The sequence below is a fragment of the Cygnus olor genome, chromosome 7 (genome assembly GCF_009769625.2).
Source record: "Cygnus olor isolate bCygOlo1 chromosome 7, bCygOlo1.pri.v2, whole genome shotgun sequence".
In the NCBI taxonomy this organism is placed as follows: Eukaryota; Metazoa; Chordata; class Aves; order Anseriformes; family Anatidae; genus Cygnus; species Cygnus olor.
Genome location: NC_049175.1, coordinates 16,459,441 through 16,487,438, shown reverse-complemented (window position 1 = coordinate 16,487,438; position 27,998 = coordinate 16,459,441). Strand labels below are relative to the sequence as shown.

At 43.2% G+C, this 27,998-nt stretch overlaps 1 protein-coding gene across 7 annotated transcripts in view; it reads left to right on the top strand.

Moving 5' to 3' along the window:
• The window catches only part of RNLS (renalase, FAD dependent amine oxidase), an 84,530-nt gene that overhangs the window by 37,035 nt on the left and 19,497 nt on the right, over positions 1-27,998 (top strand). For 6 of the 7 annotated variants that reach the window (XR_005821459.1, XR_005821460.1, XM_040563423.1 and 3 more), the window contains exon 5: positions 24,150-24,323. The exons of the other annotated variant lie outside the window; for it this stretch is intronic. Coding sequence is in view for 4 of the 6 variants with exons in the window: in XM_040563423.1 (XP_040419357.1) it covers positions 24,150-24,323 (174 nt within the window). In the remaining 2 variants the exon portion in view is untranslated. The remainder of the gene's footprint in view (positions 1-24,149; positions 24,324-27,998) is intronic. 7 annotated transcript variants of the gene reach the window in all.

Below are 27,998 nucleotides of genomic sequence, written 5' to 3'. Positions count from 1 at the left end.
TCTTGTAGAACGGACTGAGCTGTAACTGATTTTCCCTTCAGTAACAGATCATTCTGAGATTCTTATAGGATAAGGAACTGTGCCGGTAGGTTTCCAGCAGAATGGTCTGCAATGTAACAAGATTTTCACAGAATCACAGAATGTGATTTTCTTTGGGTTTTTATTCCTTCAAAAGAATTTTGCTACTTTGGGTTATCTATTTAAGTTGAAAAGCAATGCTGTTAATTTACTGTTAACGTGATAACATTTAGTTGCTTATTCTGGATTTTATTTAAACATAACACAAGTTGATCCAAGGAAGTGAAATGATTGTCTGAGAAGCCTGGACCACTCACTTAATGGGTTTCTGCTGCCTTTGTGACAAGTTCAGGTTCTAGAGAATGAAGGGATTTGTCTAAAATAAGTCATTTCCCAGTGATTGAGAGTGAATCTTCTGAACGGTAACTTTAAGACATGGTGGCACTTCTGGTCAGCTTTCAGTGTGTTCATTTTAGATCATTTGAAACTTACTTTCCTTCTTATATATGAATTAACAATGATACAGCACATAATAAAAGGGCAGAGTTGAATGTTATTGAGGAAGTAGATCGGTATCATCTTTTCCAGTGAAGTGGTGCAGTTACTTTGCAACCTAGATGTTTTTTCAGTAAACAGTTCATCAGGGACAGACTTCCCACAGTATTGAGGGGATTTCTGCTATGAATCAAAGATATTTGGTCCCAATTTTGTAGTGCTTATTCAAGAACTTGGTCTTTTTTAATGTAATATTGCTCCACAGAAGATTTTTAATCTGCTGACATAATTCTACTATAATCCTTTACTTTTTCTTTTCCTGTCACAGGTTTGTCTGCTATTATGGGGCAGAGAGAGTTTTCTCTGGCAATGTTTTGCTAGAGAGCTTTGATTGTGCCAGACAGTTATTCAGATAGAAATACCATTTTTGCAGGAATCACGATAGTATTTTTCATGTGGTTATAGCGGTATTATAATAATATTCTGCAACATGTGGTGGGTTTGGTTTGAGTTTATTTTTTAAATCCAGGTTTAAAGAGTCATCTTAAATTCTAAGCTGCTTTGATCATGTTTGAAAAAGTACTTTTATGCTTTGTGTAACTGGTGAGTGAAGTTTTAAAGTGTGAAAGAAAGAAAACAATCAAGTCAGAAGGCAAATAGACAGAGCCCTACCCCTATTTTCAAAGCCTGGCCAGGAGCTGGGGACACTGAAGTTTAGTGATGACATTAACAACATAGTGCTTTGCACAGCAAAGACAGTTAGTTGCCCTTAATAGCTTTCTGTGTGATCAACCATGCCTGAGAACCGAAGGTGATTTTTTTCTGTGAGTTGTGTTTGTGCTGCATTTGGCTGACATTCAGTTCGCTTGCAGCAGATGGCAGTGCTACCAGTGCTTTGTGCAGGTCTGTGCACTGATGCATGAACAGATCTGGGCATCATGGTTTTTGAACTCAGATGCGTAGCTGCTTGTGGGCTCCCGTCTTCCCCTTTGCCAGTCAGCCAAGCTGCGAGTGGTAGGGCAGAAAGGGTGTGTGAATCCGTTCCGGGGAGAAGAAGAACAAGCTATCTGTGGTACCTGGCTGCACTAATTCCAGAGGGTCAAGTTCAAGTAGGTGATGTTGCCACGATATATTGAGGCTGTTTGCTGTTCACATCCTTTCTTCACACCCTGAAGCTTGCTGCCAACACATTTCCATACCAACTACGCAGCCTGGGATACACTGAATATTTTATTTTGAAATAAAAGTTATTTTTTCCTCTCTTTTTTCTCTCTCTCTTTCAAAGTTTGTATAAACAAGATTTCTTTTTAACTATGGCTCCGCTGCCAAAATGGGAACTTCCTTGGCCTGCCCATTTCTTAAGAGTTATTTCCTAACACCAGACAGTTATTCTTTTAAAAAGAGAGGTTGTTTGGTAGCTGTTCTTGACAGCTGTTTTGTTAAATAATAGCAGCTATTTTATCTATATGGCCTAGTGTCTAGTCAGTAATTGAGTACTGTGTTTCCTCTGACAAACTGTGTACAGTGTGAAGAACCAGAATCACTGAGAGAGAGATAATAGAGCATCCCTTTTCTAGCTTAGATACTAGGTCTTTTGTTATATGCGGGGAAGTCGTGTTTTTCTCTTGACTTATGTAGGTCATATGGACTGGTCCAGTAGGGTGAGGGTGGGAGGGTGCAGCATCTGCTTCTTCACAGCTCCTGTCTAGAGGTACAGATGTAAACATCAGTGCAGCAAACTCTGTGTTCCTCCTCTGAACTCCTTCTCCTTATGAGAGCATGGTCTATGTGTGCATGAATCAACCAAGTGCATGAATCAACCAAGCCTTTTATCAGCAGTCCTGGCTATCAGGGGTGGTTCCAGTTGACTGGTGGCAAGCAAATGTGATGCCCAACTACAAGAAGCCGGAAGGAGGATCCAGGGAACTACAGGCTTGTCAGTCTGACATTGGTGCTGGAGAAGCTCATGGAACAGATTATTTTGGGTGCCATCATGCAGCACTTACAGGACAACCCGGTGACTGGGCCCTGTCAGCATGGGCTTATCAAAGGCAGGTCCCACTTGAAAAATCTGATCTCCTTCTATGACAAGGTGACGTGCTCAGTGAACGAGGGACGGTCTGTGGATGTGTTCTACCTAGACTTAAGTAGGGCACTTGACACTGTTTCCCACAGCATTCTCTTGAAGAAGCTGGCTGCTCAAGGCCTGGATGGGTGTACGCTTCGTTGGGTTAAGAACTGGCTGGGTAGCCAGGCCCAAGGAGTCGTGGTGAATGGAATTAATCCAGCTGGAGGCCGGTCACTAGAGGTGTCCTCCAGGGCTCAGTACTGGGGACAGTTCTCTGCAATGTCTTTATCAATGATCTGGATAAGGGGATTGAGTGCACCCTCAGTAAGCTGGCAGATGGCACCAAGTTGGGCAGGACTGTTGATCTGCTCGAGGGTAGGAGGGCTCTGCAGGAGGATCTGGATAGGCTGGACCGATGGGCTGAGGCCAGCTGTATGAGGTTCATCAAAGCAAAGTGCTGGGTCCTGCACTTGGGGCACAACAACCCCAAGCAGCACTACAGGCTGGGGGCAGAGTGACTGGAAAGCTGCCCAGTGGAAAGGGACCTGGGGGTACTGGTGGATAGTTGGCTGAATATGAGCCAGCAGTGTGCTCAGGTGGCCAAGAAGGCAGCATCCTGGCTTGCATCAGGAATAGTGTGGTCAGCAGGACTGGGGAAGTGATTGTCCCCCTGTACTCGGCTCTGGTGAGGCCGCACCTCAAGTACTGCATTCAGCTCTGGGGCCCCCAATATAAGGAGGACATGGACCTATTAGAACGAGTCCAGAGGAGGGCCACGAGGATGATCAAAGGGCTGCATCACCTCTCCTGTGAGGACAGGCTGAGGGAGCTGAGGGTGTTCAGCCTCGAGAAGAGATGGCTCCAGGGAGACCTTATAGCAGCCTTCCAGTGCCTAATAGGGGGCCTACAGGAAAGCTGGGGAGGGACTCTTCATCAAAGAGTTTAGTGATAGGACTAGGGGTAATGGTTTTAAACTGAAAGAGGGTGGATTTAGATTAGACATTAGAAAGAAATTCTTCACTCAGAGGGTGGTGAGACACTGTAACAGGCTGCCCAGCGAAGCTGTGGATGCCCCATCCCTGGCAGTGCTCAAGGCCAGGTTGGTTGGGTCTTTGAGCAACCTGGTCTGGTGGAAGGTGTCCTTGCCTGTGGCAGGGGGGGTGGAATTATATGATCTTTAAGGTTCTTTCCGACCCAAACTATTCTGTGAAAGCCAACATTCAAAAACTCTCCATCCTATAATTTCTGCTCAGAGTCAGTGAGGAGCAGGGTATGCCTAGGTAAGTAAGCATGAAATGGCTTCTAACTCATTGAAATCTGGATTGGTGTCAGAGGGTAGAGTTTAACACAGCTTTTCAGTATCCATCTGATAAATATAGTACACAAATTTAAGCTTTCCTCCTGCTTCCTACTCTAGCTTCCTGCATAGTGATACAGATTATACAAGGCTGCCTGCTCAGATAGACTTTGCCATTAGTGACTTTCATTGCCATTAATTTTTCAGCAATTAAATTGTTTGTATACTTTTAAGCTTCTTATTGGTCTCTGTAGAGATCTGTTAGAAATACCCACCAACAGCTGCACTTCAAGACCTGACAGCCCACCAGTTCCCTAACCCATTTGGCATACGTTTTGCCAGTGTTCAGTGTCATTTATGCTCTCTTTTAAGCATAGAGGGCTAAGTTACATGCCATACAAAGATTCACATATTGCCAATATGTAGTTGCTTTTGTCAACTAAATTGACAGTTATTCTGAAGAGAGGTTAGATTTGTTCAGGAAGACCTATTTTGGAGTCACGTTGTTGTTGTCATTAATTCTGCCTGTTTTACTGAGTGAACTCTACATCAGATTTCACTCACTATGCCTGGGGACTGATGTCAGGCCAATCTTCCTTCCTTCCCCTACCTGAGTCACTTTTATTTTTCCTTTTGGCACAATATTCAAACCCTTTCACATCTCTGTAATTTCCCTAGAATTCCAAGACATGTTAAAAAGTCTACATCAAAGGGGCCACAGAGATCAGCCAGCTGCTTTTGTAGTTTCAAATGGAAACTACCTATTATTTGTTCCTGGTCAAGTCTTTATAAATAGTAAGAGCTTTTTCTGTACTGTATTTCTGTATTTGAAGGTGCTCTGTTGTCCATCTTTATGTGATACAAGTCCTCTTCCTTTTGTTCTATATTTGGGCAATAATACAAATGAACATTTATGCATTCATTGCATTTTTAGTATGTTTACAATTGCATCTGCTGTTCTGCATCTGTGTAAATCACTGTTAAGGCTTATTCATTTATTGTCTTGGAATTTTGGTATGTTTTGTGCAAATGTAGAATGAAGTCAAAACTTGTTTGGGACTGGTGGTGGTGCTGCCCATTCAATTACAGAATATAATATTTTTTAAGATACTTTAGGAGAAAGAGATCTGCTCTGATGTGGTCCTGTGCTTTGGAAGAGTAAATCACAACTCACGTAGTATATTCACAGGGAGAAGAAAAGCAGCTCCCTAGACTAGTCTTTTCTTCAGTTACAATGGAAATCTTTAAAGACTCTTTTTTAAGTTCAGACAATGTCTCCTAGAGCCTGAGGTATTCCCTGTATTTTTTTATTTTATTTTATTTTTGAGGGGGATGGGAGGGAGTGACATCATTTCTCTGTTTAATTTATATTTTATTATCAAATGTGAAGTTACAGAGAGTACTTCAAAAAAATCTTAACAAATTAAATGTCACTACTTACTGCTATAAACTTTCAAGGAAATCCAAAGGCTGTGGATACAAGCACTTTACTGAAGCTCAAGCAATTACCAGTTGTAACCCTCAGCTGTGAAGATGACAGACACAGCTGGTCTGCTAACATCTGGTTGATAATGGGAGGCATCCAGTATAAACCCTCTGAACTTCTCACATGAGTTCCAAATACAGAGCTAGTGAGGAGCAACATGTGTAAGCAAAAGCTGCCTGTAGAATATCCTTGGGGAAGTAGAGCAGTATTTTCCAGATACACCTGTGCTAGCAGTAGCAGCATGGGCTGCTGGGGTCCTCTGAGGGCATGATGTCTAGTTTTCTGCAATTGCAGGCAACCATGCATTAAATGCTAGGGCCAGTGTGGTTAGCTGAACTTGCCCGAGTTATGTGACACATTATAAAGGCAAAGATTACTGTTTTTAGGCTAAGCTAAATGCAGAAACAAAATAAGTTAGTTGTCCATTTTCTTAAGTTCACTGTGACGTCTGTGAACCTTACGTAAATATCTGCATTTAGATGGACTCCTGTCAGTAACAATGTCCAACAAGCAGTATCCAACAAACTAGATCTGTTCCACCAGCACATTTTTGTGTCCCTTACTTCAATATGAAATATTTGTTTAAATTTTAGTATGAAAACACCAGGAACTGAAGAGCCTGCCTAGGTATGTGACTGTAGTTTGGACCTTAAGAAAATGCACAGACCCTCAAACCAGCATCTGCTGTAAAACCTAGGACAGTTAAAGAAAGTAGAAAAATGCTTTTAGCTTAAGCAGTATCTCCAAAAACCACAGTACTCAGAGTGAAGGTACCAGAATATGGTACAGGCTTTCAGACATTTAGCAACAGCCAAGGCAACTTTAATTATTAAACCACATAATTGAAAATAAAGTACCCTGCCAGTTCAGTAAAAGGATTAATCCCATTGTCTCTTCTAAATTTAGGGAGACAGAACATCTGCTATGGAAATGCACAAAAGTATCTGTTAATCTTAGTTGTGAGCCTTTATTCTGTTCTGCCTCTGTCTTATTTCAGTTCTGTTTTCCTCTTTTAGTTCACATTTTTCTCAATTCATCCCTTACTTTTTTGGAAAAGTGACTTTCCTTAAACTTTTTCCTTGTAAATCTGTTATCTCTACCATGCTTTACATTGTCTTTTCCTCCTTCCCTATTGCCTTGTAAATACATGTTGTCTTCCTCCTGTACATACCTCCTGGTACTTGGATTCTCATCTCTTCTACTTCTCTTGCTTGCATTTCTTTATTCAGTTACGGGTTCTTCTCTCTCCTTCCTATCCCTTTCTATCCCCCACATCAGATTCTTATGTTTGCAGTGCTGGAATATATCGGAAAGTATGTTTTTCTCTCTCCCCCATCCTTTTAGTTACAAAAATATGCACTTAAGAATTCAAATATGCTTCTAAAAATAGTAAAAGGATAAAATTGTTTGTTTCAGCTTTTCCAGTCTCTGCTGTATTAGATCTCCTGGGAGGAAAGCCCCATGAAGTCTACAACTAATTCAGTTGCAGGGAAAAATAGGAACAACACAAAAAAAAAGAAAGAAAAAAAAAAGAAATATAGCCACAAAATATTTGTTTAAAAAAGTGCAAATCTCACATGGATGGTGTAAGTGTAGCATATGTAGTTCTAAGTGACATTTCACATCCTGCATCTTTTCACTTATGTGAAGGGGTTTATTGTATATTTCACAGTTCTCATGGATGGGATTAAAGACAATGTAAGTTGATATGAGATTAAAAGAAAGTGGTTTATTTAGGGAAAGTTTTAGAGAAGACAGGAGGAATGAGTTCTGAAAGATGTGGTGAATGACAAATTATTAGTGTAGGAAATGTCTGTCCAGGCTGGTAGTTGTGAAGTCTTGGCATTTCGCATTGTCCAATAGACTCTTCCTCCCTAGCAAGTGAATTAACATTATTTTTCAAAGCTTTTTGAATATTTCTGAAATGGAAACAAATGTACTGGGATTTTTTACATTTTGTACATAATATTGTTAATATTAAGCTTTAAATTACATCCAAATTTTCATCTGTAGATGTTTATGACATGATTACAAAAAGCATCACTCATGATGCTCTAATGCTATATAGCTTTGTCTCAGGATATGGATTCCTGAAACTTTGTGTCCCAAATTTTATTGAACTAATTATTACAATGTAGACAGCTTCTAAAAACAAACTTTCCCATCAGATAGTATGTTATATAAAATAGCTTCTCTAAAGAGCAAGTTTTAGTATTTTCTTCCTGAAAGAATAAATGTTACAGTTTTGTTTCCTTATCTAGGATCCCCTAATATACTGATCAGGCAGGTAGGTACTTTTACTGACTGCCTGTCATAAGAATTTGGGGTGAATTACAGCCTTCCTCTGAGACTAGTAGCAATTAGATGTAATTAGGCAAAGTGCCAATAATCAGAAAGCTGCTAGTGCTAGCATAGGCCCTCGTATGGGCATTGCATTTACACATATGTATTTGTGATGGATTACATTTAGCAAGTATTTGTGTTCTCTGATAATAAGGTGAGAAAATAGTGTCTTTGCCTTGTATCATCCTTCTGAATCTTTCACACTTCCTGCCTTATGTCTTCCTGTCTTCCATCTGAAACCTATTGCATCGTCCGAGTACTTGTTCTATAAGCAAGCATATTGACAAGGCTAGCACAGTTCTCTCAGTCTTTGCTTATTGGAATATGAGCCTATCCTCTAAAATAATTTGTAAGCCTTTGAAAACATTGACTTGAAAGCCTCATTGGGAGTTTAAATTACATTTAAATGTATTCAGTGTTTAAGCTCATGATGAGAAGATTTCTCCCAACAGTAGAAAATCACAGACTTTCTCTGAATATAATTTAGCCCTTTTTTCTACAAATATTTGTGTGATTTGTCATGAATTTTCTAGCACCTCGATACTGTCTCTGTGCCAGTGCCATTCCTCTGCTTCTCACCAGCAGCTTTCTGATGAAGATCCCTTTTCCTTTTAATTAGTAGACACCCTCCTTAGCATGCGATGACATGAACAATATGATTTGTTATTTCTTGGGGTTCCAGCTCACCAAACCACAGGAGAGGGCAGTACTTTATCAAACGGGGAAAAACATGTCCTTGCAGCAAATCTGCCTTTCTTGGGTGATTTCAGGACTCTACATACTAAGGCTCATTTCAGAATCCCTTTTCATTTGAGGACTTGTTTGCCTAAATACTGGTCCCTGCCTTGCTTTGTTGGAAGCAGAATAGATTAGACAGCTGATTACCATCCTCCCCTTAATGGAATAATTCTTTGCAGATTAAAAAATAACACACGCTAAATCATGTTTGTATCCATATAAACGTTTGACTGTACCATCATGACTTATATCCCTCAGGTGTCCAACTTACTTCAAGGTTTTGCAAAATCAGTGAATACAGTGTAGTTTGTTTCTTCAGTGAAGTGGTTTACAAGGTCAGTGTGATTGCAGATATGCCTGGCCATGCATCAGGAGAGTCATTTTAGGAGAACACTGCTCTCACCAGATCCAAAAAAGCTTAAAACTCTCCTTTCCAAGAGATGTATCAGTATGCATTGTGTTCCTCATTAATAGGTCCAGGTTTACTTCAGCAGAAGAGAGCGGAAACCAGCAGAGCTGTTAGGTAACCTATTCGATGATAAAATACATAGACAACTTCAGGCCAAGCTAATCAGCTGGAAGAATGGAAACATTTAAGCTTGACTATGTTGCAGATAGAAATTTATGGTCATAATAGTAATGAAAAGAAACTGTTTATGATGAAATGAGTAAACAAAGCTATTATATTGAGAATTAACAGTAGAATAGATGACCAAAAATTCCCTACAGAAGAGTAAGGTCATTAAGTTCCCCAGCAGACATTTTTCTTAAATAGTTAAAGCAGCAGACAGATGGTCTAGTAGTTAACACACGCTTTTCTTAGCAGTAGAAAATATACGGAAACTATAGCTCCACTATCACAAGAGGAAGGGATGGCAGCAGACCACTTCCTGAGTACATCTTCTACTTCAGTTCTACTACAGATACTATTTAGGAGGGAATTTAGCTTAGCCTAAAAACAGTAATCTTTGCCTTTATAATGTGTCACATAACTCAGGCAAGTTCAGCTAACCACACTGGCCCTAACATTTAATGCATGGTTGCCTGCAATTGCAGAAAACTAGACATCGTGCCCTCAGAGGACCCCAGATGCAAGTGATTGATTAATTTCTACAAGATTATGAGAAAGATCATTATTATTTTAGTTTTAGTACTAGAAAACCTGTGTATGGGAAGGTTACGTGCCTTGCCTAAGGCCACATTGCAGGTTGGTGACAAAGGCAAGGAAGTAGACCAGAACTGTCTGCTCAGGCTCCTGTTCATATTTCATAAGGCCAAGTTTCTTCTGATGGTGTTTCCTCACCTGGTAAATGTATGGAGATGCAGAGACCTGATCTCAGCATCATCAAACTTGATTGAGAGCCTGAGGTCCAATGAAAATATAAGCTCGCTTCTCCCAAGGAGTGTGTGAATGTTAAACATGAATTAAATAGAGAACAGAAGGGGATGTAATGATGCTGCTATATACATCTCCGATGTGCCTGCATCTTCAGTATTGAGTGCAGCTGTGTTTTCATCGATCAGAAAGGTTCAGAGATCGATGCCCACAGGGATCGATGACCAGAGGCTTGGAGCAGCTTCCCTGCAAGGGATCACTAAATAAACTGGGATTCTTCAGCCTGGAAGAGACAGCTGCATAGTATTAGCAGTCTCTGGAAGTATAAACCTCTCTTCCAGTATACGAACTTAAGTCCAATAAAGCTGTTTGCACTGATACAGAAAATAAAAAGAGGAAAGTTCTAAACAGAGGTAATGCTGGAACTTACCAATGAGTCTGGCCTGAATGGGGGAGAAATCCCCTCAAAACTCACCCAGGGGGATTTTTGTAAGCTGAACACTATTGTTTTTTTTGAGGTGCACCAACTCTGCCTGTATTCTTTCCTTTTATGTCCTCCTGATAATAAACTAGACATGCTTGTCTGCTTGAAAAGGAGAGGAAAAAAAGTTATTTTTTTTAATCTTAAGTCACTTCCCAGTGGCTGACTGAATTCTTCCTTAATAATTAATGCCTGAAAGCATTTTATCCAGTATTTATTTAAATTGAAATATCTTTGTTGTCCATTATTGTAAAGCTGCATTATGATTCTGTGAGCATGCATTACCACTGTCCAATATTGTACTACAGGTATTGACTTGAGGTTAGTAATAGGAACGCATTGCAGGGACTCAGTCTGAACTAAGATCTTGTGGATGAGTCTCTGCTTGCTGTGTTTCAGCTTTGCATGCCATTAGGGTCTTCAACTGTAGTCAGCGGGGAGCTGCAGCACAGAAGCCGCAAACATCAGGCAGATCTAATTCAATTTATTTATGTGTTTATTCCATCCGAGTCAAAACACAGAGCAGGAAGCCAACATTTTTCTTTGTTGCCTTGAAAAGCTTTTAATGCTATTTCAGCAACTAGTGTCGTACTCCGAGAAAATAAATCCTCTCACTTTATTATGCAGCTCAATGCAGCGTACAATAGGTGCATAAGTTATTTGCTAAATGTTTTATGATTAAAATTATGTAAGTAATGAGCTTTTACATTTTGGCACAAGAGAGTAAAAGAACTGTGCGTACTACTTTGTAATGATGTATGAAGAAAGCTCTTCTGAGTCCTCTATAATGACGTGGAACAACAGGAAGATGAATCTGGATTAATGTGTAAATTAATCCAGACAAATTGTGACAATGAGCTTTATTTTATATTTTTTAGCTAAACTTTTCCAAGTCTCTTAGCCCGAAGATAAGATCTTAAATCTATAGTGAGGTAACTGAATAAAATAAGACGGATTTTCTCAAAGATGTCTTCTGTCAACTTCAGTGTCAGTCACAGAAACTAGCGGACTTTGCCAGAACACCACATAGTAAGTATTGCTCTGCCTATAGTATGAAAACGGTGTTTGCAGACATGCTTGTGAGAGTTATATGATGGTATAGCTTATATATTCTACTACCTATAAATGATTAGAAAGTAGAAGCAGGAGTGTGCATATGTGTAGTATATGTAGATGTGTATTACATATATATTTACAATATGCGTGTGTTATTTATATTTTATTTGGCCTTTATTGCCTAATTTCTTGGAATTCTTTGTAAATGACTCAAATTCGCAAGTAAGTCCGGTCTCCTGGAAAATCCCAAGTATCCTGTTTCCTTTTAGAAGGAGTCAGTCTGTCATGATGGCTCTGTAGAGGTATTTCTCTCTGCTCCCTTCCAGGAAAATCTGGAAGAAGTTTCCTAGCTAAAACATGCTAATTTTGAACCATTTTGAATTTTTGAACAAGACTGGCTTTCATCCCTCAGGTATGTGGTGATACAACCATAAGTAGTTTGGTTGTGAAGTCAGTTATCGTCTGCCCCTTCATTTTTACTTTATTTTATAGCTTATAAATATCACATCCTGTTCTTCCTAGGGTGGAATCTTAGACAGATGTTAATATTATAAACTAAGATGTGATTAATTTTGCAAAACACTGTGGTTTCATAATGAATCAAGACCGTAGATAAAATAAACGGCAGTGAGTAGCATTTCCACGATATGTTGTGTGTGGACATCACATACACTGCGGTTTCATGAGACTAAAATGGCATATGGCATCGTTGTATATATATCTTCAGGGCCTGTATTGCTTACCATGGCACTGCTAAGGAGATGTGTAAATTATTGGTTAAGAATCATCTTCTCCACTCACAACCCAGTCATTGAAAGAATAAGTCTACAGAGTTAATACAAATGCAAAAATACTAATACAAATGAAAAAAAAAATAATGAATCTAATGTCAGTATAGGCTTTAAATCCTGTAAATCCTGTAAATTAGGCCCTGTGCATACAGGCTGATGAGAACAGTGCAGAGCTCCTCAGTTGTGTGTGCAGCCTTCAGGTTGAGAACGAGCTGCCAAACTGGGGCAGGAGGATGCAAGATTGTTAAATTTAAAAAATGAATTATATTAAAAGGAACAAAAAAGATTAGTGATTTGAGTCAGGGATTTTTCAGAGAAAGTATGACCTAGGCATCAAATCGGGGATCGAGTTAAGGGGAGGGGAAGCAAACAGTTTTGCAGCAAGCCGCTGGGGTCTCCTGCAGCACTGAAAGGCAGGATCTTGCAGCTGGGGCTGTGCACACGCCCCAGCGCATCAGCTCCTGGATCAATACTGCCCTTCCCTCAGCAAATGTCCCGCAGAGGATCTCCCCATCCCTTCTCCTCTGCCACCTGCCTATCCCCCAGGTGACAGCAGCACCTGGCCACCTGCCCTTGGGCCAGCCTTGTCCACTGTTCTAAAAGTGATACAGTTCCGTTTCACTGTTTGTAGCAAAAGTTGACTCAAATGCAACGTGTGGCACTGTAGGAAATGGATGTAAATGTTTCTTATGCAAATTGATGGAGGTTTTAGTTTAATAATGAGTGGGTAGCTAATCATCTTGTCTAGAGCAGCTGGTGGACAGCTCTTAGTTCTTCTCAAAATCATTAGAGACTTCATAAAAAGTTATACCATCTCTTTTTTAAGCATTTTTCTTTTCCGCTCAATAATCATTCGAAGTACACCTTTGTGTTTCTTTCATGTGCCCCAAACTTTAGATAAAGCAGCTTTCTGTCACATCAGTCAGGTCTGCAGTGATTTGAAATAATGATTTAAGTTGTTATCCTGAGTCTGGACACAGTGTGCCTGCAGGACGAAGCATTGCACTGTATCCAAACAGGATTATTCTAGCAGAAGCTGAGCATAGTAAGAAAATGAAAACTATATTGCAACATGTAACTGTTCATTAATTTGATGCAAATACAGGCATGGCTGCGTTTAACCATTAGGATGCGTTGTTTAAAATCTCAAGCTGTTTGATAAGGCAGCTGAACTTGAGAACACAGTCTTTCTCATAACCTCTGCTCCCTCCTATGCAAACGCAAAAGCAGGAACAGCCTGCTTCTTGAAATGGTCAGTGTGATGGTGGAGGGCCAGTGGCGTGGCGTGGTGCCAGCATCAATGACCATGCAGTGAGGGATTGTCTGAGAAGTCTGCCCTTTGTCCCCACTCAGCTGGGATCTCAGAGCAGCACCTTTGTGCTCTGGAGAGCCGTGTACAAGGTCTCTGTAAGCCTGCTGAGGAAAAGGGGTTGCCAGCCAAAAAGGCTTCACTGTGTGCAGAGTATGGTAACATGCCATTCTGAATAATGCATATCCCAAACAGAGATACGGTAGCTCTTTGTCAGCTGTGACAATGAATGGTGTATCTCCAGGTACTTAGCTGAGCTGCCTGTGAGCCTTCTATTAAAATCTGTTAACAAGATGCCCAGGTTAAAAATATACGTTACCGTTTAACCACAGTGTTTCCTTTTAAACTTTCTAACTAGTGATGATCACTAGCCACTTAAAAATATTTGTGTCACTGATGACATCTGATTGATGTATTTAGATTTGTGTCAGCAAATCGGTAAGTCAGATGCTGCAAATAAAACCTTGAGCAAATAATAAAACCTGTAGGGGGATAGCATCAGTTGCGGGGTTATCAAGAGCAAAGCCGTAAGTAGAGTGTATGCTCATAGAAATGAAGTATAGAAAATATGAAGGTTGGAAGAAGCCTTCATGTTCAAGGGCCAAATTGAGAATGAGGGGATTTCAGGGCTCCTTTCCACGTAAAAGGTTCAATTTTCAGTTAATCCATCTGCTGGAAAACATGTGAGACCTACCAAAATTATCTATAAATTAGGCAGATCTTCTTAAATCTATATGTCTGGCAAATTTTTCCAGAAGGTGGCAAAGAGATCAACAGTGGCAGAGCATTTTTATTTCTGTTTCTGCCATCCAGCCACAGGTGGGACCAGAGGTTGTGCAGGACTGGCTATGCTTCACGAAGGGAAAGCTCAGGTTCTGAAAGCCGGGGGTCAGTGGTGGGTCTGTGATGAAAACTAGGTGGCTTCCTCCTGGGACACGGGGGCATCATGCTATCCATCCTTGATGCTGAGCCTTTCAGGAGATGAAGGGGACATTTCTTTGCAAATACTTTGAAGTGGGAATCAGTGCGGAGACACTGTGTAAGCCACAGTTGCTGGCAAAGCTTCAGCTGAAATTTTGCTCACTAAAACTTAAGCAGAGAGCAATAAAAGGTGGCTGTAAAAGTGCCTTTTGCCTCTTGTGATTCTTGGGGATGGATGCTGGGGGTTGTTTCATCCCTTGACACAAATCGGTGTCCTTCAGAGTATTTTCATTTTTCCTGGTTTGTTACAGCCCCAGCAGGATTGCTCTGCTGAGCAGAAACCACTGGTGCCATAGAACACACCTGCTTGTGGGAATGGCTTAAGCACAGAAAGGAGGCCCATGTGGAGCAGGAGTTGCACAGAGTTGGGAGGACACTGGAAAAGTGGCAAAGCTGAATCTATATCTGGCTGCTTGTCATCCTCTTCAGAGCTGTTAGTCATCAGGCTGAAGCATCCTCTGTGCCACCAAACAAAACCGGACAGTGAAACAAAATAGAGCATTTTCCCTCTCATCCCTGGAAGTATTTCAAACCAGATCTCAAATAGTTTACCCAAGTTTGCCTGCATATCCTTATGTGCATGCAAGAGCTGGATGCAAGCATCCCATCTGAGCTCTGAAGTGACATGGTAGCATGATTGGGAGATAAGAATACACAAGCTTTTACAATTATTGAATTAGGAATAGCAAAACTTTCCAAAACATGCCTTTTTTCAATGCATCTCATCTTACCATCTGTTTTTCCCTGCAGTTCTCCCTGTCCCCAGCAGCTGTGACCTACAGCAACAGGTACATGAAACTTCATGAGAACTGTCTGCTAATGTCACCATACTGACCGGAAACCTTTGCCCTCCCATCGTTTCTCTTTCCCATCTCTGCTTGCTTAAAATTGCAGTTGCAAGTCCAGTCCTTGCCAGAGCCTCTGATACCTGCCACATTCTGGTGGCGAGTGGTTCAGGTGTTACCTCACTTCTTCAGTGTCTTTCTTCAGGTAAAGGTGCATATTTTAATCTCTCCTCTATTTCCTGGCAGATGTCTGAACATCCAGAGTGACACCATGGTCATCATCATCAATTCTTGGCCACCAGAACAGATGGGTTTATTTTTGCTTCCCTGGCTTCAGTGATGGGAGGCTGGGCTCAGTCCTGGACTCCTGAATGGCATGGTGCCTGTACTCCTTGCCTGCCAGCAGAAGCCTTGGCTCTCCTCTTTCTTGTTGGCTCTAATGGGATCTCTGGGTCCTCTCCTTCCCACAGTACGAGTGAGGCAGCGAGGTGACAGTAAAGTACTGGAACAGCAGATAAAAGGCTCTGGCTATATTTATAGAGTGCTATAGATAAGTAACCCACTCTGCTGTCAGCATCTAGAGAAACAGCAAATAAAGTATACATACCCCTTGCTTTGATGTGATGAAATCTCCAGAGGACATTTACTTCAGTGGCATTCCCAGTGCAGCTGTAGCTGAGTTTTTCAGTGGAAAATGTACAATTTTCATGTCTTTATGCATTGCTTTAAAAATATCACTATGGCTGACTTTTGTATGCTGGACAATTCCATGGTCTGAAAGCTGTTTTTTTTTCCAAAGTGTTATTAAAATCATCTTAACCATTTTTGTTGGAATGGGAAAAATTAATAGTTATTTTGTGGTTTCATACACAACATTAAAACAACAGTCTGGTTTTCATTTAAACCAATAAAAGTACGGAAATTCAAAATGAAAGCTCTGTTCATGTCCTTAGATCAACTTGTTGTCCTTGTTAAAACATAAAAAGGATGAAACAAGCAAAAAACATCAGTCTTACAAACCAGTTCAGGTTTTTTGTTGTTTGATTTCAAACTTGACGTCACTTTGTTGCCTGTCTTCTCAAGCTATGTAAAATTCCTCTTCCCTGTAAATTTGCAGGAGTTTAGAATCCAGTGAACTACAGGCTTTTTTTTTTTTAAACTAAAAAATAATTAAGTGAATCGGTTAGCAAACATACATCAGCAAATGAATTAATAAAATTTTTAATTTTGTGTTAGAAAGCTGCATGCTTTGGACAATGTGTCTTTGGCAAGGAGGCACTGGGGAATTCCCCGCAGGTATCTCCCCCGCCCCAAAGGGGTCCCGGAGATGCCTGGACCAGACCCTGCTCCCAGGGGCACAGCGAGAGCACCAGAGGCACTGGCACACCCCAAGCAGCCTGGGAGTTGCCTCAGGCCTGAGCTCAGATGTGACTCCATGCACATTTAGACACAGTGCACCTGAATGTGCACAATGCAGATTGATACTGGCCAGGACTGCAAAAGCTTGTTTGTGGAAGTAGAGAGAGGAAAGAGGTGTAGTGTGCTTCTTGTGTGAGGTAGAGGATGGGTGGGTAATGTTGCAGCACCACCCCTTTGTTTCCATCCCATTTCTTAGGACTGGTTCCCTTCAGTCTCTGGCTTTTCTGTGGGGTCAGGCCCCACCACACTGAGCGTCAAACAACTTGTCCTGTTCAGCCTGTCCCATAGAGCAGAACTGATTCTGGAGAACTCAGTCTGTGGTTCATTTTTGTCCATGACCAGCGAGTTGCTACCACTGTCCCTGAAAGCTTATGAACTGTTCCATCACCCCATGACTTTGAAAAGTGACTTCTTCCAAAACCTGTTCCTTCCCTTGCTGTGAACAAGCCATCCTAGCTGTTCACAGCCCTGTGGTCTGTCAAGACACTGCTCCATGACTGTGGTTGGTGCCCGCACTCTCAAAACTGCCTGCCCTCCCTCTTCTTCCCTCTGTTGGGAGCTTGCTCAGCTGGGTTTGTTACCTTCCTTCATCTGCTTACACCAGCATTCCCCTGCCAAGCTCCACATGCACATATGTACTTAAGGTCAATGGAACTGTTCCTTATCTTTGATGACTGCACGGGTGTTCAGCATCCATCCCCAGTGACCTTCTGCAACTTCATAGCCTGTGAAGACAGGTCCATAAAGTGGCATTGAATCTTAAATGAGTTACTTAGAGTCAACTGGCTGGCCAAGCTTTGGCAATACTTAGGTTGTGAAGGTTGTGTTGTACCTGCTGAAGTGCTCCATGTGACAAACCATGCACAAGCAAATTTTAGCCCAAAGGTATGTTCCTATGCAGCAGTGAAGATGTGCTGCTGACCAGGGGTGGGATATGGATCGAGGCAGCTCTCAGCTTCTGCTGGGCCATGCAGTCCCCAGGCCAGGCAGTTCACATCTATCTCAGATGCGTTCCCGCATTACAAAGGTTTCTGTGTGCTGAGCTTTGCTATGGGAATTTGCTTCTCAGGTTGAAGGAGGTTTTGTTTATTTTCTTCTCCCAAGGAGAATTAAGTTACTAAAGTAACCTGGCCAAAGAGCAATGCTTTTGGTGGGATATTACAGCTTTGTATTTATTTGCTCATTTATAGGACTTTTATATTCTTCTGAAGCACAGCAAGAATACGTAATGCACTGTGACTACTTAAAGGTTGGACTAGGTGATCTTAGAGGTCTTTTCCAACCTAAATGATTCTATGATTCTGTTTATTATAGCTTGAAGAAAGGGGCCTGGTGGTGATGGACTCCTCAAAACCTAGCTGTGCAGAGTCCTTACCTGAAAAAAAAGACATACAAGTACATCTTGGGCAGACAGAAAGGCTGAATGCTGAGCAAACAGTGGCAGGCTGAAAGAGTATGCCACCCAACAATGCAGAGGGAAGTAGACATCAAAGCAGAGTTTGGTGGAAGCATTACAGGCCCTTCCCTTATTTCATTTGCCTCCATAGCTGCTCCATGCCCAACAGCCAGAGGGGCTCTGCTGGGCCACTGAGTTCAGCCATGCCCTTGGAGCCCTCACTTCTGAACTTACAATAGGACAGAAATGACTAACACATGTCCCAAGCACTTGACTGTGCCTTCCGTTGTGCGTTGTGTGTTTAGCTGCTGCCCTGTTCCCTGTCTGGGCTCTTGTGGTCTGCCAGGAGGAACTGGGACAAACCACTGCTGAATTTGATAACGTTGCTGTTGGGACTTGGCAATGAAGAGCCCCCCCCAGACAGTTCCTGGATACTGGCACCAAGTGCCTGTACTGCTGAAATCACAGCTTGAGAGGGGAGTTAGCACAGGCCAGGGAACATTTCCTCTAGGGCAGGACGTTCAAGGCCCTGCCACGTTGGCATCCTTTTCTCTGGAACAGTCCTCCAGCAAGCCCTATATCCATGCGTAATCCCCTCCTCATTGCAGGCTGTGCCAAACGCAAAAAATTCCATTCCTGGGGACTGCAGGAGCTGAAAGAAAGCTGTGGAAGAGGGGAAGGATGGAAGAAGAAGGAGATGACAGCCTGTGGGAGACTTACAGCACTAAGGAAGCCTGGCACCCAGCAGCCAAGGGCTGCAAGCACGCAGCTGCCAGTGTCCGGGTGAATGTAAAAGCTTTAAATGGCGTAAAAAGCTGGCGTGGGAGCCAGTGCTCTGCCGCAGCCTAGGGTGGCTGCTCTACCAGGCTGCACTGGAGGTTTGGCATGGAGTCCCTGCACAGCCAGAAGGTGTCAGTGTGCTGGGTCCTAGGGGAGCAGCTGGCCTGGAGGAAGGCAGAATGCACTGTGGAAGGGCAGGTTGTGTACAGGGCTTTCAGCGCTGACGATCCAGGCAGCATGTGCAGCCGGGAAGTCCACACCATGGTTTCTCAACTAGGACATGATCAAGGTCAAGTGAGAAGAAATGTCTTTGAAGAGCAGCTCTTGCAACAGCCACTTTCTTGTTCTTTCTGGAGTGTGTTGTATGGGGTCATTCTTCCTTGGACAGTGTGTGTGTGTGTTTGTGTATGCTGCAGAAGCCTGTTCAAGGCAGTTCCTGAGGTCCATGAGGAGGAATGGTCTAGTGGGAGGTGTCCCTGCCCATGGCAGGCGGGTTGGAGTTAGATGATCTTTAAGGTCCCTCACAACCCAAACTATTTGGTGATTCCATGATTCTGTGAATGGGTCCTCCTTGGAAAGATCTAAGTCCAGGAGCAGATGTCTCCACACCTACTCAGAGGGGGGCATTGAACTGGAGAAGGAAAAGTGGTTTCTTCAAAGCCCATTTTGCTCAGCTAGTCTTGTCTCCTGGGGCAGGCCTGTCTTCTGGCTTCCTCTGGCAACTCTACCACCACCTCTGGTGCCACATGCCTTATTTCTCCTCCTTTCCCTTCCCCGGCTTTCATGGGTGGATCATTGCTTTTATCTGCTCCCCATTTTTCTCTGTCCCCAAAAGTATTTATGTTAAAATTCATGAAACGAGAAGTCTGCAGGTTTTTGGGGGTTATTTCAAGGTTTATTTCAGAAGAGATTTGGGATGGCATCTGACTTCCAATCCTCCGGCGTGCTGGTGACTAGGTAAAGCCTGTGTGGGTGCAGAGGTGGTGATGGGGTGGGGGAGACCAGCCAGGAACCTGAGTTAGGATCAGCAGCACTCTGACATAAGGTCACATCAAGAGAGAGAGCAGAAATCTGCCTCTTGGGTTAGTCATCTTCATGATGTGGAGAGGAATAGAGTGGAGACATTATAGAAAAAAGTAACAGCTAGAGAAACACAGGGAGGGAGCAGATACCCCCATGGTCCCACATGACATCCTGATCTCCAAACTGGAGAGAGATGGATTTGATGGGTGGACCATTCAGTGGATAAGGAGTTGGCTTGAAGGTCGCACCCAGAGAGTGGTGGTCAATGGCTCCATGTCCAGGTGGAGGCCAGTGACAGGTGGTGTCCCCCGGCGGTCTGTCCTGGGACCAGTGCTGTTTAACACCTGTATCAATGACATAGCCAATGGAATCAAGTGCACCCTCAGCAAGTTTGCAGATGACACCCAGCTGAGTGGTGCAGTCGATACAACAGAAGGAAGGGATGCCACCCAAAGGGACCTGAACAAGCTTGAGAAGTGGGCCCATGTGAACTGAATGAGGTTCAACAAGTGCAAGGTGCTGCACCGGGGTCGGGGCAATCCCAGACAGGAGGACAGGCTGGGAGAAGAACTCACTGAGAGCAGCCCTGTAGAGAAAGAGTTGGGAGTTTTGAGGACAAAAAGCTTGACAGGAACCAGCAGTGCACGCTTGCAGCCAGAAGGCCAACTGCATCCCGGGCTGCATCACCAGAGGAGTGGCCAGCAGGGGAGGGAGGTGATTGTCCCCCTCTGCTCTGCCCTCCTGACGCCCCACTTGGAGTGCTGCGTCCAGGTCTGGGGCCCCCAGCACAAGAAGGCTGTGGGTCCAGAGGAGGCCATGAAGATGATCAAGGGGCTGGAGCACCTCTCCTATGAAGAAAGGCTGAGAGAGCTGGGGCTGTTCAGCCAGAAGAAGAGAAGGCTTCGGGGTGACCTCACTGCAGCTTTTCAATACTTAAAGGAGGCTTATAAAAAAGGTGGAGAGCAACTTTTTGCTCGGGCAGATAATGACAGGACAAGGGGGAATGGTTTTAAACTAAAAGAGGGGAGATTTAGATTAGAGGTTGGGAGGAAATTCTTCCCTCAGAGGGTGGTGAGGCACTGGCACAGGTTGCCCGGAGAGGTGGTGGATGCCCCATCCCTGGAGGTGTTTTAGGCTGGGTTAGATGAGGCCCTGAGCAACCTGATCTAGTGGGTGGCGTCCCTGCCTATGGCAGGGGGTTGGAACCAGGTGGTCTTTGAGGTCCCTTTCAACCCGAGCCATTCTATGACTCTATGACTATGACTCTATGATTCTGTAATTCTATGATATGCTCTGTTCAAGTGTCTGTGCTAGCAAACTTGAAGCTGGGATGTGGCCATCCCAGTTTGAGATGGCTGCACCCTTGAGTTTGCTATCAGGTGCTGGAGAACAGTCTCTTTACATTTACTAGTATAAACACAGCCCCTGCATGTTAAAACAGAAGCCAGACCCCTGCCATGTTTTCTACAGTGGTAAAGAGAGTCCAGACCCAGGCAGCCTTGATGCTGCTTGAGAAGCGAGCACACCAGTAGCAGTGGGAATGGACCTTGATGCAGACCAGTGGTGTGTAGGCTTTAAATTCAGTGGCAGTTGTTGCAAGGACTTCTCAATGTGAATGAATGTATTCTCAGATGTGCATCCCACAGGAAAACACTATGCCAGCATTGTTGGATGCCTGCCCCTGGCAGGCATGGCATGACTCAGGAGTCCCTACGTTACGGCTCCAAACGCAGAGGTTTGATTTATGGCTGTGGTTCCTAGAGTCTCACCTTGGCACAGCAGGAAGTATCAGTTTCCAGAGAAAAAACGTGCTGGCATAGTATGCGATGAAGCTTTCCCAGTTACAAGTTTTGAGCAGCAGAATTAGTCGTGACAGCAAGGTCAGTCATGCCAGTATTTTTCTTTGATGCGTGTCAGTTGTCGTCACATGGAGGTGCCTGTGGCATGGGCAAGATATGCAGTCACACCAGGCTCCAGCTGGAAGCTCCAGGGTGGGGGTCTCCAGGCCAACTTGCTCCCAGCATGGCCACCCTTGCAGCTCCAGCTGGTTGCTCAAGGTGCTGGCAAGTTGCAGCAGTACCCAAGGATGGAGTCCCCCTGGAGGACCATGTTAGTTACCCAGCATGGGACTTCAGAATCATAGAATCATTTAGGTTGGAAAAGACCTCTAAGATCATCAAGTCCAACTGTTAACCTAGCACTGTCAAGTGTACCACTAACCCCTGTCCCTAAGCACCACATCTACATGTCTTTTGAATATCTCCAGGGATGGTGACTCAACTGCTTCCCTGAGCAGCCTCCTTTTCTCCAGGTGTGATGGTTTTACCTTGCTAGGCAGCTAAACTCCACCACAACTGCTCTCTCACTCCCCCTCCTCAGAAAAGGAGGGGAAGAAGAAAAGGAAAGAAACAACTCACAGGTTGAGATAAGGATAATTTAATTAAGGGAAAAATAATTATTAAGAGAACATTATTATTAATTAGATAATTTAACCAAAGGGAAAGCGGAAACAGGAAAAAAAAGGAAAAAGGAAAAAGCAAAGGCCATGTGGAAGCACAGAGGAAAGAAATTACTCTCTACTTCCCACCAACAAGCAATGCTTGACCGCGTCCTTGAAGTAGGGCCTCAATGCACGTAGCCGTTGTTCGGGAGTACAGACATTTTCACGAGAGCCCTGATCACGATAGGGCTGATCCCTGATGCATTCCATATGTGGTCTGCTGCCTGTCAGAAGTGCACCAGTGGATATAGCCATCAGCTGTTAATTTCATCATACAACACATTCATCATGCCAGGCTTGGCTAAATTTCACATCAAATTAAGCACTTTGATTGGTGTTCTTTTGCTTCTCGATATTGAATCTCTATACAAGCCGATAGGGTTTGTAGTTGCATATATGAGTATGAGACTTCCATGATGTTGTCCTTGCCTCTGCTATTCCAGCTCTCAGATGCTTTGGCCATCCATGTTGTAGTACAAAGAGAGATGTGGTACCTAAATCCACGATTGGTCAAACTGATGTGTTCTTCTTTGGCATGAAATAAAAGAGTATTTGAATGCACAGTGGGGATAAAACTACTCTGGGCAGTGTTTTATGGAGATTAGAAAATTGAGGCAAAAAGCATATCTTACTGTAATTAGAAGATAGGAGAGTTAATCACATGAAGAAATGGATTCATAATTGCTCTGAAATTTTCTTAACTACCTTAAAATGCTTTCAGCTGAAGTAACTGGACTTCGCTTTGAACCCTTTGTGAGGTCTTCTCCTTTCTGAGAGTTTCTTGGGTTGTCCCCACTGATAGATACTGTGTTATATATATATATATTTAGGATAAATTCTTCACTTGTTTTCAATCACTAATATGCTAATAGTCTGGATATTTCACTATAATCCAAGAATATAGTGCTAAAGTGCTATGCTGTAGAGATTTTTTCATCCATTTGAATTGCAACATAGAAATTGCAGGGTGACTATTTTTCCCAGAAATTCAGGAGTTCCTATGTTCTGTTCAGCCTGGAAAAGAGGAGGCTGAGGGGAGACCTCATCGTGGTCTACAGCTTCCTCAAGAGAGGGAGTGGAGGGGAAGGCGCTGATCTATTCTCCTTAGTCACCGGTGACAGGACCCGCGGGAATGGTGTCAAGCTGAGGCAGGGGAGGTTTAGGCTAGACATCAGGAAGAGGTTCTTCACCGAGAGGGTGGTTGCACACTGGAACAGGCTCCCCAGTGAAGTAGTCACTGCATCAAGCCTGTCTGAATTTAAGAAGCGATTGGACTGTGCGCTTAGTCACATGGTCTAAACTTTTGGGCAGACCTGTGTGGTGCCAGGAGTTGGACTTGATGATCCTTATGGGTCCCTTCCAACTCGGGATATTCTATGATTCTATGATTCTATGATTTTTTTTGATATGTGAAATCGTACAATCATTCACTTTATGTACTAGGGGCAAACTGTGATCTCTTACTCCCACCAAGAAATATTTATTCACCTTTTGAGGAAAGATTTGAGAAAAAGTCACCTATCATCAAAGTTTCTAATCAGAGGTGACTAGTGGAGAGATTCCACCAACCAACCAACCAACCACCAACAGACGGGGGAGGGTTGCACATGAAGGGGCTACGTTACATAATGTGCCATTAAAACTTCATGAAGAGGTGTCCCAGAAAAAGTATTGCAAAACACTAGGCTTAGTATTAGATTCTTTGTTTTAGCAGCCTGGACATATTCAGGAAGGAGTAAGCTTAACCACAGGATTCATACATTTAGCATTCTGAGAGAAAAGGAATTGTCTGATTTGTGTTGTTTTTGTTTTGTTTTGTTTTGTTTTTTGTTTCGTTTTTTCCACAGTAATTAATCAAAGGCAAAAGCAGCAACTGGAAGCTACAAGCTACTCCTCCCGCTACGCTCTGGGACTTTTTTATGAAGCTGGTGTGTGTATTGATGTCCCCTGGGCTGCAAAGTACATCACCGATAATCCCTGCATACGCTTCATCTCCATCGATAATAAGAAACGCAATATAGGTCAGTGCTCCCATTATTTCCCTTAAAGACAGTGACAATAGAGGGTATAGATCATGAAAAATGCTGTTTAATTGAGTGTTGCTATTCTGAACAGAGCAAGTATTTAACTCCAAGCTGCAGTGGATAGCAATTAATGTCACATTTGGCCTGTAATAAAATACACAATGAAAAGGGGAAGGTCCTCAGAAAATCACCACCCAGCACATGGTTTACGTTACTGCATTTATGAAACCAGTGTCAGGGGATTCAAAACATCAAAATGTTGCTATTCCAAGAAAGAACTGGAGTTCCTTTGTTTAAACATTGATTCACACACATGCCAATTTATCTCCCGTCATCTATTACTTTACAACTCCTGTTCTTTCCACTAAGCATGTTTGGAAGTAGTAACAAGTTATATAATTGAGGCTGTTCGGTCTAATTCACAGTTAGCTAGTTTGCTTTTATAATGACGGAAAATCCTTGAAATGGCTGCATGTTGTACAGCTGCTCGGTAAAGCTTGGAGAACATCCCACAACTCAGACGCTTCTCATCTGTTTCTGGAAGATGGCAGTGAAATAGCTATATGTTTTATTTATTAAACGTATTTCATATACTAAACAGTCTGGTAAGTGTGTTGGCATAGAGTATCTCAGGAATATCTGCTAGCATTTGAGTTTAATCAAGTAAGTTAGGAACTTAAAATTCTTCCCAATTCTATTACTTGCTCACATTGTGATGGTTACCAAGTTTAGCCACATTAGTGAAGTGGGGGTGAAAATCTCTCCACCTTTGGAGTGACCTAAGAAGTACTGTGATGCACTGCCACAGACTAAGGAAAGATTTCCATAATCTTATGCTGCTTAATACAAGGGATAGTTTTTACACATTATGAAATTCACTGTGCTAAAGCATGTTTCAAGTTAGACCTAGAAAACTTCTGTTTCTAGTCTTCCCTGTTCAGTCAGGATTCACTGTAGTCCATAAACACCAGTGGTGTTAGTACCTGTTGGCAGGGCACTGCAAACCTTGCCTGTCACCCTTATATCCAAACACGCGCACTGTTTCAGGTGTTGGGTACACATGATGAGAGCAATCTCTTCTCCCACTCAGAGCAGGACCATGCCAACACAACGTCAGAGCAGCTGCACCTCGTCTAGCTGAGTTTTTTGTTTAAAAAGCAGGATGCAGATACCCCACATCTCTGGGCACCTTTCCCAGGGCTGCACCTCCACTGGGGAAAGAGGTGTTTCTTCATCTGCAGTCTAAACTTCCCAAGGGCCAGCCTGTGGATATTGCAGCTTGTGTCGATTGCCCCTGCCAGTCAGAATTGCAGTGAGTCACGTTGGAAGGGTCCACTGGAGATTGTCTGGTCCTACCTCCCCTCAAGGTTTGAAGTTAGATCCAACTGCAAAGTTAGATTATGTTGCTCAAGGCCCTGGCCTTTGAATATCTTCAGGGATGGAGATGTAGTGAGGCTGCAGTACTACTACTGCAAAGGCACACTGATGACTTCTGAACCATGTGGACAACAAGTCCTTGTCTGCAGAGCTGCTTTCTGTTCCCTTAGTCTCAGCACATAGTGTTGCATGGGCCAGCCCCCTTTCAGTTGCAGGGCTTCACATTTTCCTTTGTTAAACTTCATGCTCCACTGTAGGGTCCCTCCACTGGATGCAGTCCTTCCTGAACTGTTCCAGTATGGGCCTGTACCACAGGGTGCAACCCTTCAGCACAGGACTGCTCCAGCATAGGTCCCCCATGGGATGCAGCTCTGGCCACGAACCTGCTCCACTGTGGGCTCCCTCACAGGCTGCAGCGTGGAGATGTGCTCTGCCATGGGACCCATGGGCTGCAGGGGGACAGCCTGCTCCACCAGAGGCCTCTCCACAGGCCACAGGGGAACTGCTGCTCTCGTGCTTGGAGCATCTCCTGCCATCTTTTTGCACTGACCTTGGTGTCCGCAGGGCTGTTTCTCTCACATTTTCTCACTCGTCCCTCCCAGCATTGTGCTATTGCACAATGTTTTTAAGCCTTTAATCTGCTCTCCCAGAGGCACAACCAACATCGCTCAGTGGCACAGCTCTGGCCAGTGATGGGTCCATTTTGAAGATGGGTGGAGCTGGTTCTTCTCTAACATGGAGATCTCCTTGTCTATTCTCACAAAGGCCACCCCTGCAGCCCTCCTGCTACCAAACCCTCCCCATGTAAACCCAATGCAGCTGCTCTTAGATCCCTTGCTCCCTCAGCCTGCCCCAACCAGGTCCAACAAGCCCAGCTCCCTTCATCATGTCTCCTTCTAGGCTGCGTGCTCCAGCCCTTGGGAGCTCTTCACATTTTGTTTTTTTTCAGTGCTCCACATCCTCATTCACTGCAGGGGATAGGGACTATTTGGACACAGCACTGCAGGTACATCTCTGTGGGTGCCAAGTAGAGAGGGTTGATAAATAATTGAGATCTGCTGGCTGTGCTTCTCATGATGTGATTCGCCATCATTGGTGGCTTAAATACAATGGTGGATCCACCATAACTTGTAGAAGAATCTTTTCAGAATGGTTTGTTGCATGGGGCTGTCTTTTGACAGACACAGGACCTTGTGCTCTTCCGCGTTGTGGTGATATTGTGGTTCAAATCAGCTCTTCCAGATGTGCCCCTCTTTGCAGATGGGTGCCAGTAACTCCTGAAGTGCCTCCAGAAACAGCAGTTTATGCTGGGAGCAAAGTTGTTGCAGAGATGAATAAACTCACCACTGTGAAAGCCTGCTTTTATTGTTTCTACAAAGACTTTGGCCTATTGGTCTGAAAAGACGGAAAATGAAGAAATGTCTGAAGTGGCCAAAACAAAGATGCATCCATTCTGATATGCTTCTTCCTGCAAGGGCCAATAGTGAACACATAAAAAAGAGAGTAAGAAAAGCCAGATGCAAAGTGATTTTTTCTCTGGCATTGTCTCCTTATTACTGACAATGTGCAGCTGGAGATTTTCTTACATCTAAGATAATATCTCCACTGTTGTGTTAAATGGGAAGTACCTGATGGTTAACAGCACTTACTGGTATTGTCCATCCCAGCTACCTGATTCTAGCTGTGCAGAAGAGGAGGACACAGCCCAAGGGAGAAAATCACCCATCCTTTCCTCACCTGATCAATTCTGTGGGTTCAAAGCACCAGCACTGAGAGCAATGAATATGTAATTATAATTAAATTATCAAATAGCTATCTGCAGTATCTTTGATGGTTCCAAAGGAAATTCAACCAGAGTATTTGGACATATCACTAACAACTACCTAGAAACTACTAGAACATCAGTGTTGACACATACCTTTCTCACTGAGATTTCCCTCATATCATGGGAGAGATCTGTTTATACAAGTGAATTTTTCCAAGAAGAGCAAATTGGAACAAACTGGGGCCAGCAACTGAAGATGATTTCTCTCCCGTAAGGCCCTCCTCCTTGTGACATATAAACAGTCAACCAGACGCCTTGACTGTACTGTCTTTCTTGGTGAACTTGCATTTTGCAGATCTGAACTTTGTTCCAGGAAAAGTAGTACTAGGGTGAGAGAGCAGTGCATGTTAGCTGGAGCAGTATCTGTGGCTGTGAGCATTCCAGCTGAGCAAAGGAGGATTGGAAAGCATGCCTGTATCATGCTCAGTAAGGATATGCTGAGATACAGAAATGCAGCAATCAAGAGAAGA